The sequence below is a fragment of the Anas acuta genome, chromosome 20 (genome assembly GCF_963932015.1).
Source record: "Anas acuta chromosome 20, bAnaAcu1.1, whole genome shotgun sequence".
Taxonomy (NCBI): domain Eukaryota; kingdom Metazoa; phylum Chordata; class Aves; order Anseriformes; family Anatidae; genus Anas; species Anas acuta.
In genome coordinates this window covers 7,599,668-7,613,773 of record NC_088998.1, presented here as the reverse complement: position 1 = coordinate 7,613,773, position 14,106 = coordinate 7,599,668, and the positions used below count along the sequence as shown (strand labels likewise).

Below are 14,106 nucleotides of genomic sequence, written 5' to 3'. Positions count from 1 at the left end.
TGGGAAGACAATTACACGCCACGATCATCACACACAACAGAAATGTCAAGCCTCTGCCTTGCGCCTGCTGCTGAAAACGCAGCATCCTCCCTCCCGCTCTTCCTAGAACTGATTTTTTTTTTTTTTTTTAAGCTGGTGACGCCTGCCTAGAGCTGTATCCGCTAAAAATCCCGAATATAACACACAGCTGCCCATCCACCTGCGTGTGAGACAGCGGGAGGACTGCAGGCTGGGCCCGTGCTGGCTTTCAGTGCAGCTGGTTGGGGTGCTGGGGCTCCTGAAGCACTGGGTTGCCCCCAGTTGGGCTTCTCAGACAACAGCTTATTTATTTTATTTATTTATTTATTTTATTCGGCTGGAATAACACCCCTGGGGCAGAAATAACACCTCCTGGGCCAGAATAACGACCCCGCTTGGCAGAGTAACGACCCCCACGGCCAGAATAAGGCCCCCTAAAACAGAATAACGCCCCCTAAAACAAAATACCACCCCCAGGGAGCACTGACACCCCCCGACCCCACTGCAGGACGCCTCCAGGGAGCCCCGAGGGGCTTCGGGGACCCCCCCAGGACCGCTGAGGAGCAGCCCCCCGACCACGTCCCGCCCGTCGGGGCCGCAGCCGTCGGCTCCCCGACACCACAGAGACACCCCCCCGGTTACAGGGCTGGCTTCCCCAAGGGGAAAAAAGCCTGAGGTGACCCTGGGGGGGGGGGATAGAAGGGGTTAAAGGCGGGGGCGGGGGCCCGGCCCGGCCCTACTTAAGGCGGCGGCGGGCGCGGGGCGGCTCTGTGAGATGGCGGCTCCGCGCCGGCCGAGCGGCGGGGGGCTGAGGAGGGCGCCTCAGGACGGGCGGCTGGAGGAGATCAACAAGGTGGGGAGGGGTCGGGGAGAGGGAGAGGAGGGCGAGGAAGGTGAAGGGGGGCGAGGAAGGTGAAGGGGGGCGAGGGGGAGTGAGTGCGGTGCCCGCTCTGTAAGTGGTAGGTGTCCCCCCCCCGCTTGGGGGGTGTTGGGTGTGGGGTGAGGGAGGTGTATGGGGGGCTTGGGGGGTCTGCATCCACCGTGCTTGGGGGATTTTGGGGGTCTGTGTCCCCTCTGCCCACTCCTCCAGCTCCATGCGGTGCTGTCCAGGCAGTTCTGTGTGCCCGTGGGTGCTGTGGGGCTGGGTGCTGTGGAATTCCCCTGGGGAAGGTGCCCCAGCAAGAATGGGTGCCCTTGTTCTCCCAAAGGGCTTCGCCCTCCTCTTTGCTGCGTCCACTGCCTCGAGTTCCCTTCCCGGGAGCAAGGAGCTCTCCAGACTCGCTCTGCTCTTCAGCCACAGCAGGACCAGGTGAACACGGGGCTCTCGGGTGTCCCCCAGCCTTGGGCAGGGGATCGGTGACTCCTGGCAGAGCAAAGGGGTCCAGGCTGGCTGCCCCCGCTGCACGTCCAGCCCGCAGCTGGGGGCTTGGCACGGCTCGTGGAGATGGCTTTGTTGGCGACCCTCCTGGTTAAGAGTTGTTCAGGGGGTGAAAAGAAGGCTTTAACCTCAAAACTATTAATTATGGGGCTTCCAGGGTCACTTCTTGGTGGGTTTGGTGAGCCCTTGGTGGTACAGCTGGTGGCCTCGTGGTGCTCCAGGTGGAGAAATCAGAGCCACGCAAGACGGGAGCCCTGAGGAGGTGGTGGGCTCCTTGTCCTTGTGTTAACGGGGCAGCAAAAAGTGTTGGTATGCACGCCCAGCGGGGTGAGACAGCCGAGGTGGAGGCTATGTAGGTCACTGGGGAGGGAATTAGGTGATTAGAAACCAGGAGGTGCTGCCATAGGACGGGAGCACTTGGCTAAAAAGGGGCCTTTCAAACAGGCTGCAGGTGGGATGGTGCCCCACAGAGGGAGGCGAGTGGGCCCAAAATGTCCCTACAGGGGACAGCTTCCCCTTGGGTTGGAAGGAAAGGGGTGTGCTGTACCTGCTGCTGGGCGCAGCCATGGGGTGAAACAGCTCCCACCTCCCTCCGACACCGAGCTGATGCACGGACCCAGGCTGACAGAGTGCCTGGAGCCTGGGAGGGGGTTTCCTAAGCCCTGACCAGCCCCAGGACTGCAAGCTAATAAAATACTCTGAGCGCAAACTAATCCCACAGCCCACATTCCTATCGGGTGTCATCTCATTGTCTCATCCCAACATCCAGCTCCTTCCCAGCCCTGTTTTCCTGGCTGCTTTCTCCCCCTGAGCTCTGTGGGATGCGGGTGTTTGGCAGGAAATGTCCGGAGTGCACACACGCTGCTCCAAGACAGCTGAGCCCAGGATTGAATTTTCATTTCCAGCCTGAAGCTCTCCTCTGGGAACCCCTCTTGGCCATTCCCCCCCTTCCTGGGGAATGGCGATCACATTGCTCTGCCTCGTGCATCAAGGTGGTGAGCGTAATCCAGCACAGATTAGTTTCAACCTGGCTTTACCCTCTAACGCACGGGGCTGCAGGGAGCTCAGCCTGCGGGAGAGCAGGTGCCTGCTTCTTGCACCCAGGGCAGGCACAGACATCCCTCAGCCACTTCACAGCCTCTGCAGGCTGGGCGGCTGCCCTCGGGCACCTAAACAGCCTGACCAGAGCCTGGCCCCGCTGTCAGAGCCCTTTAGGGGGGTGAGGAAGGGTCTCCTTTGCTCAGGTTGTTTTACAGGTAGCTGAGAATTGTGTAGCTGCATTTGTTGGCCTGGAAAAGTCTCTTTCTCCAAGAAAGAGCAGAAGCAGGGGAGAGGCCGGGGTTTATTTTTAAGCAGTTCTTATTATAGAACAAGCCCCTTAAAATGGGAGCATTAGCAAAGAAAGGGCTCTGGGAGGACCTTTGGCCGCTTGGGCAGTGGCTGAGTCACAGGCCCTGGGGACCGCATTCCTGCGCGTTCCTGTGAGCGCTGGCCTTATCGCAGGGCAGCTCGCATACAATGCCAGGGGGGAATGCCTTTGAAATACATCCCCCTGCTGCTTCCTTCAGCTGGGAGCAGCTGCAGCTCCCGTGGGTGAGGTGCAGGGGATCTGGGTGCTGGGTGCGTGCCCGGTGTCACCCCTCCTGCTCTGCACCATGCTGCCAGACCCCGGGCACGTGTCCCCAGCCATCCTGCATGGATGCAGCCTTCCCTTCTGCTCTCCCGTCCCCTGTCCTGCAGCTCTCTGCTGTTTTTGTGGGGTGGGAATGAGGCCATGACCTGGTGATGTTCTGGCTCAGCTCTGGTTCTCAGTGGGATTTGGCAAGTTCCCCTTGCAGTGGCGGTAGGTAACGCGACTCTGCTCTCTGGTGACTTCTGCTGCTGGCTGAGTCCCGGCCTCAAAGCCCAATTGTGCCTTTGTGCAGGGCTGGCACTTGATACCCCTGGGTAGAAAGAGCTGAGATAAAGGAAAGCGAGTTCACCGAGGAGAGTGAAAGAAGGAACTGGGAACATTGCTTCTCCCCACGGCTCTCAGCTTGAGTTGGTGCCTGTGGTGCTGAGGGAAGCCTGTGTCATGCCAGTTTAGTTGGGGGGGGGTCTCTGGTGGCCCGTTTGGACTTTAGGAGGGGCTGACACTTCTGTCCAGGTGGGCTTCCTACCTTGGCTTGGCTGCACAGAAAGGATTTGGCGAAGGGTGGGCTGCGGGTGGTCTCGTTACCAGCAAGTGGTGCTGCCCCAGTACTACCAGTGCCAGAGATCCTCATCTCATGGGGACCCCATCCTGCCTTTGTGAGCACAAATAGCTGGTGAGAAACAAAGGCACCGAGCAGGAAGCAGCCTCAGCCCTCTCCACCGCAGCCCCCGGAGGGGTTTTTATGCCGGACAAGCAGTGCCTGAGCTGTGCAGATGTTAATGATTTCTGCGCTGAAGAATGCGGTGTTGTTGCTGAGCACAGACCGAGGCGTTGCACTGCGCGGGGCTGGGAGGTGTGGGAGGGCAGGGGCAGGACCCAGACCTGCTGCTGCTGGCTGCAAGGGTGCTGCTGGCAGGGCACAGTGGCGAGGCTGATTCTGCAAGCTCTGTTCTCATGGGGACCTGATGGGTTTTGAGGTGGGGTTAGGGACAAGTGACCAAAACTGACCTGGGATTTCCTCCCCAGCCTGAGCAGAGCGATGGGAGGAATGGACAGATAGTCTGAGAAAGGGGGAGCCCTGCCCCTTCCCTCAAAATACAAAATACCTGTCCTCTCCTGGCTGTATGACGTCCTGCAAACTCTGACTGCTCTATTTGCCAGCCCTCAGAGTTCACCTGAGAGTTTAAAGTCTCTGAAATGAGTGCTTTTTGCAAGGAATAGGAGTCCTTGGTGGGTTTGGGTGCCTGGCCCTTGTGCTGGGCGTGCTTGAGCAGAGGTTGGGGGGCTGAAACCTTGGGTGAGCAAGGAGGGGTGTCGGGGGTGTCATGCAGTTATTGAGGCCTGGTGGGGTTTGACCCATTGGAAGTCTCCTGGCACTGAGGAGCAGATATGGCCCTCTGGGATTTGGGTAGGTGGTCTGGGTAACGCTGTTTCCTTTCTTTAACCTTGGGAATACTTTTAATGTTTTAGGAATTCCTCTGTGACCCGAAGTTCAGTGATGAAGAAGACCTGGAGGAGAAGCTGGCGGTGTTCAAAGGTGAGAGCTGGTGGTCAGGCAGCCTGGTCGCTCTGGACACGTTATTTCCCTCAGCACTTAACTTCTTACCAGCCTGAAGTTTTCTGCTGAGTAAGTCATACGGGACGGAGCCGAGACAGAAACCTTTCCCTTGCTCGTGGAACTTGATGAAACTCCCCAGGGGTGGTTTTCCCACCTGAGCCTTTGCGCTTCCCCCTCTTGCAGGGCAGGGACGTCAGCATGCAGACATCCTGCCTGGAGGCTGCTATTGCTGCAAAACCTGCTGCGTGGGCAGAGCCCCCCGGGAGCAGCAAAGGAGGGAAGTTTCTGTCTCAGTACCTAGACGAGCTGGCTGGTATAATGCACAATGCAGTAGCTGGACTTTTTTCCAGTGAGTAGGAGGACCTCTGCCCACAGAGCAGAGGTCTCAAATCCTTCCTGAAGGAGCTGAGGCCCTTTTTCTCTCCAGAATTTTCTGCAGCCTGCCCTGGTCCTTCCCAAGCCCCTCAGTACCAGAGCCAGCAGCACTGACCTGTGTAGTCCTGTCCCAAGCAGGTCTGGCTCCAGATTGGGGCTTAAATTTGGGCCACGTGGTGGCAGAGGGACAGAAACAGCTCGAAAGCTTGGTTTCGGTGTTCAGAGCTTGTCCCTGAGTAGTTAAAGGCCAGGATTCAGCAGGGCTGCTCCGGGTGCAGCCGGTTTCTTTCCGAGCAGTGGCTGAAGGCAGTCACTTCCCCCACGGCCTCTCAGCATGCCTCCTGCGTCACGGTGCCCTCAAGGTTTGTCCTCAGCCTGGCTCTAGCCAAATAAAGCCTGACCCCGCTTCCATTTCAGGCGTTGCCTGCTATTGCCCTGTGAATTTTGGCTTCGCAGTGCAGCATGGAGGAAGCTGGCTGGGGCTTAGCGCTCCTTTACCCTGCTAGGAGCCTCCTGTGCTCCCCCATCCTTCTTTCTGTTGACTTCTTGTGTGGCTTTGACTTCTGGCTGCGGCCCTGCGGTATTTTCCCATCCCAACCGGGGCTCTTCAAACACTGCAGCCGTAGGGTCGCAAGGCGCAGAGTTCCCTGTAACAAGAGCCCCTGGCATCTCCTCCTGCTGCCTCGGGAGCTTGCCTCCGTGGCCTGTCCCACTCTCCCAACGCCTCCTCCGGCTCCTCCGACAATCGGCTCATTGTGTGGTGATGGGGGGAGTGTTTCTTCTCCGCCGCCCTCCCCACAGAGAGCCCTGGGAGCCCCTGCACGCTCCGTGCTTGTGTCAATGCAGTCGTGAGGGGAGGGACGAGGCATGGCTTTGCCCCCCCCAAGATCCCTGCAGCTGGGGTGGGAGGGAAGCACGGGCGTGTGAGCCGAGGCTGAGCGCACGGTGATGTAAAGCTGCTTCTGTTCTCCACGCTCCTGGCTCAGCGTCAGCTGAGGAGAAAGGAAAACACATGCAGGGCACAGGCGCTGCGGAGCAGGGTGTGTGTCCCTGGGCGCACGCTGGGGATCCCGACCCCTGCCTGGGGAGGAGGCAGTTCGTTTGCACAAGGTCGTTACAGTGGGGCAGAGCCTGGCGGGCATCCAGCATCACTTCAGCCCCTAAACAGATGCGTGACAGCCCCAATTTCATCTAGGGAGGGTTGCTTAATGCTCCAGGGGGATCCTTGTTGCTGCCTGGAGCAAGCACAGCTTTGGCTTGTGCCTGGCACTCCTGTAGAGCTGTGGTGTTGAGCTCCTGACAGCAATCCACAGCTGAGACCCAGGTAAATTCATGCCTCTGCCTCCTGTCCGTGGCTGCCCTTCACTTCAGCTTACCCAGCTCCTTCCTTCAGAAGCACGAGTCCTGGGGCACGCTCTGATGTGTGAAATATCCCTTCTTCCCTTCGGCTCCTGAAATTAGCCTGCCACTTCTCAGTGCACGCTCGTCTGCTTGCTGGTGTTCCCGGAACAAAGGGCTCTTTCCCTTTGGGGGAAGTTGCAGCCTGGGAGCTCTCACTTAATTTGAGCCCTCGGAGGCTCTGCTGGGGATTGAGTGCTAACTGCAGGGCAAGTGGAGATTTCTCCAGCTGTGTACGGATGGCTGGTGGCAGCAGGCATCTTGCTCTCTCCATTTAGCAGAATTGAGGTTAAGGTGGGGGCCCCCCTGTGGCACAAGGAGCCGCATGGTCTGTAAGACAAATCCTTGCCTGAAGAGCTTATGTGCTAAATGGGGAACAGCTAGCGGGAGGGGTAGGAAGCACAGGTGTGCCTCTGAAAGATCAGAAGCTGCCCAGGACTAAAATCCTGATTTCCTGGCTCAGAGCAGTGCTCTGGCTGTTACGGCACGCGAGCTTTCCTCCTGCAATGCTATCCAGGCTGTCTGAGCAGCTTCTGCCGTTCTCTGAGGATGCTGGAGCCGCCTGGTTTGGAAGGGCAAACAGCCTGCTCCAGTGTCACTGCTCCCTGGCGTGTTCTTGGCCTCACCCTCTCGACGTGCTCCTCGAGCATCCCCGCTGGCAGGTGTTGCTCTGGGAGCACAGCACGTCGCTGGGAGGGCTGCGGGGTTTGTCCCTCGCTGTTGCAGGCAACCACGTCACCTAATCCCCCTCCTAATCCGATCAAGCTTTGTCTTGGGAGCGCTCAGGGTTTTGCTTTTCTTGCTACTCCTTCTGGGAGGCTGTTCCAGAGCTTTGTTTTTCTGGCTGGAAGCCTTTTAACGCTTCTCATGGCTAGCTGATAACTTGTTCTCATGCCAGTGTTTTCTTTCAGCTCAATTGAAAAGCGGCCACAATTAAAGAGCACTTAACTGTGGAGCCCTGGACTTGAGACAGGGGTGTTAAAACCAGGTCTTGAGACTGTCTCCCCCTGAGCTGTTTGCGTTCTGCAGTGTATCAGTCATATCCCCAAACCTTCTGTTTCCCTGCTCCGCTCAGGCAGAGCTCCAAAACCCTGCGTGCCCCCTGCTCTGTCTCCCTGCTGGAGCAGCTCTGACCTGCTAACTTGTTTCTGTGTCTGTTCCAGAGAAGTACATGGAGTTTGACCTGAACAACCAAGGCGAGATCGGTGAGTGACGCAGGGACGCTGTTACTGGGCTGGAGGAGTGACTGCCTGCTGGGATGGTGTCTGCTGCTCCCCTCTGCATTGCTGAGGAGGAAAAATACATGGGCTGCTCCTGGGTCTGGCCTTGCTGGGCTCCTGAAACCCAGCCAGGGGCTTCCTGGCTCTCCAGCCCCTGCCCCTCGACTTTCTCAGTCTCTCCTCACCTGCTTCAGGATCTGAGCTCTTCTCAGTCCTGTTTTGCTCCTGACTCTCTGCTTCTTTCTGTTCCAATCCTCAGCAAATGCAGGCTTGGAGTTCCCTGAGCTTTGCCTGGCTTGAGGCAGAAGCTGTGTAAAGCCACGAGCAATTCCAGTGCAGGGAATCTCTTCCCTGTGGGGGGAAGGGAGCAGAGGGGAAAATGGGAACTGGGTGTGAGTCGGGCCCAGCAGAATGGCCCTGCTTTGGGGCTGGAAAGTACCAGTTAGGTAAAGATACAGGTTTCTCCAGGCCTGGAGCAGACACCTAAGCGCAGGCGCTTGTGTGCTGTGCCCTTGCAGGAGGCTCCTGCCTCGTTCCCCTCCTCCACCAGTCCTTGAGCTGAAATTGAACCTGTAGGGAGCTGGAGGAGCCTGGCTCTGGGCTGCAAAGCCTTTCCGGGAGGGAAGGGGCCGCAGGTCCTGGCGGCACGGTGCGAGCAATGGAAGGAAATGGCCTGTGGCGATGGGCAGGGGCGCCTGCTCCCAGAGCCTGTTTGTCTCCAGCTTTAACCCCGGTGTTGTTTTCCTCCCCCCTCCTCGTCCTTGTGATTCTTGGCACTGTTCTGAGCTCAGCAGCAGTGTCCCTGCATGCCTTTGGGTCACTTTGGGAGTTGTCCCTTCTCTGCAGCGCGTGGTGCTTTTATTCTCGAGCTGCACAAATAGGAAGCGATGCTCCTCACTGCCAGTACGGCAGTGGGCTCTGCTGGGGGCTTCTCTCTGCTTTCAGCTGGCAGCTTTGTGCCATCAGTTTTGGGAGGGTCCACAGGTAAGGGTCTGAGTTGGGAACTCCAGCCTGTGCCCCCAGGGTTGGTCTGGGCTCAGTGTGGTCCCCTTGCCACAGCACCAACGCCTTGCTCTTGCAGATCTGATGTCTGTCAAAAGGATGATGGAGAAGATGGGGGCTCCAAAGACCCACCTGGAGCTGAAGAAGATGATCTCTGAGGTGACCGGCGGGGTTAGTGAGACCATTTCCTACCAGGACTTCGTCAACGTGATGCTTGGCAAGCGCTCAGCTGTACTGAAGCTGTGAGTGCCCTTGGGAGGGGACAGGGGAGAGGCTGGAAGCGAGCGGCGTGCTGGGGGAGCTGGAAGGGCAGCAGCTGCCCTGCCTGGTGGAGGTGGAGCTGTGCGTGTCCCCTGGGCCTGGAGGGGACAGGAGGACCCTCACGCCACGGGAGGCAGGACTTGAGCAGGGAACGGTGATCCTGCAAACCCCAGCCGCGCTGGTTCCTGTTGCCCACAGGATGCTCCCTCCTGTCCCGTTTTGGAGAGCTGGGCAGTACGTGGAGAGGAGACGTGCCTCAAACAGCTGGCATGTGCTGGGAAGGGTTTTGTGTTCCTGGCTGCCAGCACTCGCCTCCCACGGCTGCCTCTGCCCTCCTGACAGGGCTCCGAGAGTCCTGCTGTACCAAATGGCTTCCCAACACTTGCTTGGCTCCTGCTGCTAGCGGGGTGGGTTCTCTTGGCTCCATCTCTGCCCCATTGAAGCCTGGCTTTTCCTTTCACAGCCACAGGGGCTGGCCCTGCTTTTGTTTGTTACCACCGTGAATAGGAGCTGCTCCTCTCCATCCCACTTGCCCCTTTCTGAAGGCAGCTTTAGAAAGGCAGCCAGCTTTCTCCCAGGTTGGGAGGAAGGATACTGGAGCTTGTTCCCTCTGAGCTGGTACGTGCTTGCTGGTGGTCTCTCCTTTTCCCCACTGAGTGCTCTGTCTGCATGTTGGGATGCTCCACTTCCAAGCGCGCGCACTTCTGACACCCTTGCCGCTCTCTCCATTGAAGCAGGCTGAGCCTGCAGCCTGTCCCTTATCATCCATCCTTCCTCCCAGCTGCAGCAGCTTTCACAGATGGGTCCCTTCTTTTGCTGACAAACAGATGCCCCTTTGTCTCTTGGACTCTGTTTGGAGCAGGAGCAGAAATGTAAAACTCGTCCCGAGAGCAGCGCAGTCCTTTGATCCGGCGTGGCAGCTGGCATTCCCAGCGTAGCTGCAGTCCTCAGGGAGGAAGACAGTGCTGGTGGTTGCAAAATGCTTGGGATTCTTCTAGCTGCTGCCTTGCTCCTCATCTCTGCCCTCTCTCCTGGCTGTAATTGCTGTTGCTTGCTTGGTTTGGCTTCCGAGTGTTGTGCTGTATGGTTATACACAAGGTGGGCCAGGGCTGGTGTTTGTTTTGACGCATCAGGAGCACTTGGCATGCAGTGTGTGCCCAAGGGATTTCGGAAGTGGCTGTCTAAATAAAATGTGCTAATCCTCTGGGCTCTGAGAGGGAAACGGGCAGAGGCTCTGGGAACGCACTCCTGGAAGCTGCTGGAAAGGCAAAGCTGCCTGCTGAGCTGGCAGCACTGCCCTCTGTTGGCTTTCTGTCCTCTGTTAATTATCAGATGCCCATTGTATAGAAGGCAGATGCTATTTTTCAGCAGATAAGATAATCCCACCCCCCTGTGAGTGAAGATGCACCTGCTTTTTTTTTTTTTAACCTGTATTATCTGTTGTGTTTTGCAGGGTTATGATGTTTGAAGGAAAAGCCAATGAAAGCAACCCAAAACCTTCTGGTCCGCCTCCCGAGAGAGACATAGCCAGCCTCCCTTGAAGAGAGCAGGCTGGAAAATTGGCACTGTTTGCTTTGCTGGCCTGTAACAGAGGTTACCTGTGCTTTGGTACTCTTTACTGTGGACAGTCCTAGTTTTCAACTAACCTGCCTTAGAGGAACAGCAAGGGAAGCTGGAGTCCCCAGCTTGGATCTTTCTGCTGCATCCCTTAGCTAACGATTTGTTAGAAGCTGTAGCACCAAGTGTACTGTGAGACAAAAAAAAATAATCTGATCTTACTCTTTCCTCTGCCCTTCCTGCATTTCTCACATGAAAAGGAGCTGCTTTTCCCCCCAGCTTACAGATTCAGAGCTGTGCTTGTCACAACAGGTTCCTGAAGGGCCTTTCTGCCAGACACGGAGTGCTTCCCTGCTGGAGCCCCTACAGCATCTTCGTTGGTGCAAAGAAATAAGTGCCTTCTCTGCTCTGTCGTGCACTTCCCGACTTTGGTTTAGTTCTTCCCTCTTGGCTTGATCAAGCCCAGGTCAAGATCCCACCTCTGTGGCCTAGGTGTGTGCAGGTTGAAGGTGGGGAGGTGCACCGACACCAGAGGTCTGCTGGCAGGGGCTTAAGCTTGGAAGTGGGCACGGCTCACTGCACAGAAAGGCTTCTGTGTGCTCCCTGGGTTCATCCTGCAGTCAGATCTTGGGGCTGAGCCAAGTAAGCTGTTTAAAACAACAACAAAAAAAATCATTTTCCCGTGTCCCCATACTCAGATCCTTGTCCCAGATCTCAGTGTCCCCATCAGCCCTGGGAGTAAGTTCCGCACAACCAGCATGTGATGTCCTTGATGTGCCTGGGTCCTCTACTTCTGGAAGACCCTTGTCTGCTGCTGAGGCTAGGATGTTGTAAGGGAACATTTCTTTAGCTGCTAAATTCTGTGAGGACTTTTGTTTGGGCTTCACCTTGAACCAAATGCATATCACAGGTGCTTAGACTAGGGCCAAGGTGCCCTTCTGTTCTGGAGGCCCGTTTATCAGGCCCTTCCACTGTAGTTTGCCTTAGGACAGGGTCAAACCTAAGCTGTCAGCAGGAACGTGCTCTGCAGATAACCCTGCAGCCAATATCCTGCTGGCTTCTACCAGAAATTAGATTAGCAATGGGCAGGAGTTGTCTTCAGGTAGGAGCTGTTTGACTGCTGGCTGCAAGGCAAAGACAAGAACCCTCCACAGGATGCTATAAACCAAAGGCTGACAGACTGGAGGAGTCTGGCAATCCTGGTGGATAAACCCATGTGAAAACCGAGGTACTTGGAAGCTAAAGAAATGAGTTCTGCCAAGGCTCTCTTTCAGCTGAGGAAAAGCCACTGACCCGTTTAGCCGTAGGTCTTTCCCCCTGCCCCTTTCTGGTTTGCTCTGCTTTTTCCTTGGCCTCTGAGACTTGTTGATCAGCCATAGCAAGAGAGGCAAACAGCAAAGTAAGTCACATCCCTGATCTGAAAAGGGGCAAACTGCAACCCTATCCTAGGGAGGGCGAGCCCAACACCAGCACATGAGGATGATTAGAGCTAATCTAGGGTCGTCTTCCTAATAAATCTCCGCTTAAGTCTCTGACCAGGAGCATAATCTCTGAACAGGTAGTTGTCTTGTCCATCAGGTGTAGAAACAAGCCTGCTTTTATGCCTTTGCAGCCCCTCAGGAAGGCTTGGGGGGAAACGGAAGCTTCAAGTGAAAGGAAGCTGGGTGACCAAACTCTGAGCCCTGCAAGATTTTTCCAGACCAGCTAAGGATGACGATCTTTCTTCATGCAGCTGCTCTTTCTGATTTTGCAGACTTCTCTGCATGTGTTTCAGCTTGGTCCCGTGGGACTATTGGGCACATTTTCCTGCTAAATAAGCCCTCAAGCTTGCAAAGTAAGAGTGGCTGTAAATGCAGAGTAAGAGCTGGGACCAGGTGTAGCTGGGACTGTGCTATCCACGCTCTGGTTATTGCAGTGATTCTTGCTCTATACACAACTTCTGGAATCCAGATGTTTGCTCTTTGCCCTTCCCCAATTTTTTTCTTAAATGTTCTTGGCAGCTTTTAACTTTTTAAAATCACAGTTTAATAAATTTTGAAGGAAAATACAGATGATTAACTCTACTAGGCTTATTGTTCCTGCCAAAGGCTGCACTTTTTATTTAAAAAACATTCTCACTACTGTTTGCATGAAAACCAAAACTGCAATGGAGAGAGAAAAATTGTAAGAGCAGCACCAGTCTACTTTGAAGACTGAAAATAAATCTTTTGAAGCTATACTGTGTGTCAGTGTGTTTAGTTTAGCTTTTTGGAGGCTTGGTCCAAATGATTGGCTGCAGATTAGTTGAGCTGTTTTCCAAGTTGGTTAATATAAACCCTTAAATAGATCTTGGTTTGCACTGCCTTGATCTGATCTTTATCTGTGTAATAACTGACAGAATGCCTTTGGGTTTGTGTTACAAAATGCAGAGGCCACCTCCTGAAAGCCAGCCTCTGATTTTCTCTAAAGAAAACAGGTGGCAGCGCTTGTTTTAAGGAACGACTTGTTTATCAGGAGCAGACACTTGCAATGCTTCTCATGTAAGATTACTTTTTTTCATGCTCTCTGCTCTTGAAGCAATTGCCTGAGGTTCTTATCAGACGTGAGTTATCAAAATGGAAACCGGGCTTCCTGGGGGAATGAGTGGGTACGCTTTATCCACGTGTTCCTCAAAAGGACAGAACTGCCCTGAGATCACAGCCCTGTCTGCTTTCCGCTGCCCGTTAGCCTCTAGGAATGCACCTGCATTTCTGTGCTGTGTGTGAAAGCTGTTGTTGTGTTAGAGGGGAAGAAGAAAAGGATCATGTGGGAATTTAGATGTGGTTTGCCACACTTCAGGTCACTACCTGCACGTATCACTACTGTTACCTCTGTGGAAGTCCATGTCTTTCTGATCTTAGATAAAATGCAGTGCAAGCTCCTGGAGCTGGGAACAGCCTTTCCTGCTGTGTCTGTGTCACCACAGGGCTAAGTTTTGGGGTGATGTGCTCCCTGGGTGGGAGGTGACCCCGTGAGCTTCAGCCAGGAGGAAGCGAGGAAAGACACGTGGATATTAGGAAAAACTTCTTTACTGAGAGGGTTATGCATTGGAATGGGCTGCCCAGGGAAGTGGGTGAGTCACCATCCCTGGAGGTCTTTACAAGATGTTTAGATGTAGAGCTCAGTGATATGGTTTAACAAAGAACTTGTTAGCATTAGGTCAGAGGTTGGGCTGGGTGACCTTGGAGGTCCCTTCCAACCCAGATAACTTTGTGAAGGACAGCTGGGCCTTGCTCTGACCAACAAGGGCTGCTTTCCTGGGGCCTCAAAGCACCATAAGGGTGCCTTCCCCTCTCAGTTCTTCATCGTTTCCACCTCAGCGTGTGCTCAGGTGGTGCACAAGGACCAGCCTCAAGCACCAGACCACATTTACCCCCATGAAGGGACTGGGGTTTCCTTGGGGCTCCAGTGCTGTTGGACCCATAAAAGCAGCAGCACGACCCCATGGAGGTTGATGGGCTGGGAGGGAAGGCTCCGGCTTCGTTGGCAGCCAGATCTGTGCCAGCGCCTGGCCCCGGTGGGTCCCTGAGGGCTGTGGGGTCCCTTCAGCGCCATGGGGTCCCCTCATTAGGGTTCCCTCATTGGGGTCCCCTCATGGCTTTGGGGTGTGCCCTGCAGCAGCCCCCCGCTCATAATCAGCACAGACCCGACTCAGGAACACCCAAACAGCACAAATTTATTAACCTTT

At 55.4% G+C, this 14,106-nt stretch overlaps 1 protein-coding gene across 1 annotated transcript; it reads left to right on the top strand.

The window, feature by feature from the left end:
• The first annotated feature begins 716 nt into the window (after nt 1-716).
• AIF1L (allograft inflammatory factor 1 like) lies at nt 717-12,616 on the top strand. Its single transcript, XM_068656787.1, has 5 exons — nt 717-871; nt 4,500-4,566; nt 7,524-7,565; nt 8,662-8,824; nt 10,297-12,616. Exons 1-5 carry the CDS (start codon nt 794-796, stop codon nt 10,382-10,384), a joined length of 438 nt encoding a protein of 145 aa, XP_068512888.1. The 5' UTR covers nt 717-793; the 3' UTR covers nt 10,385-12,616.
• The last annotated feature ends 1,490 nt before the right edge of the window (nt 12,617-14,106 follow it).

What these genes read in the sequence shown, in the direction of transcription:
- AIF1L (XM_068656787.1), top strand. Translation starts at nt 794, where the DNA reads ATGGCGGCTCCGCGCCGGCCGAGCGGCGGGGGGCTGAGGAGGGCGCCT. An exon ending in GGCTGGAGGAGATCAACAAG is followed by an intron (nt 872 to 4,499) that starts GTGGGGAGGGGT and finishes TTAATGTTTTAG; the next exon opens with GAATTCCTCTGTGACCCGAA. An exon ending in GAACAACCAAGGCGAGATCG is followed by an intron (nt 7,566 to 8,661) that starts GTGAGTGACGCA and finishes TTGCTCTTGCAG; the next exon opens with ATCTGATGTCTGTCAAAAGG.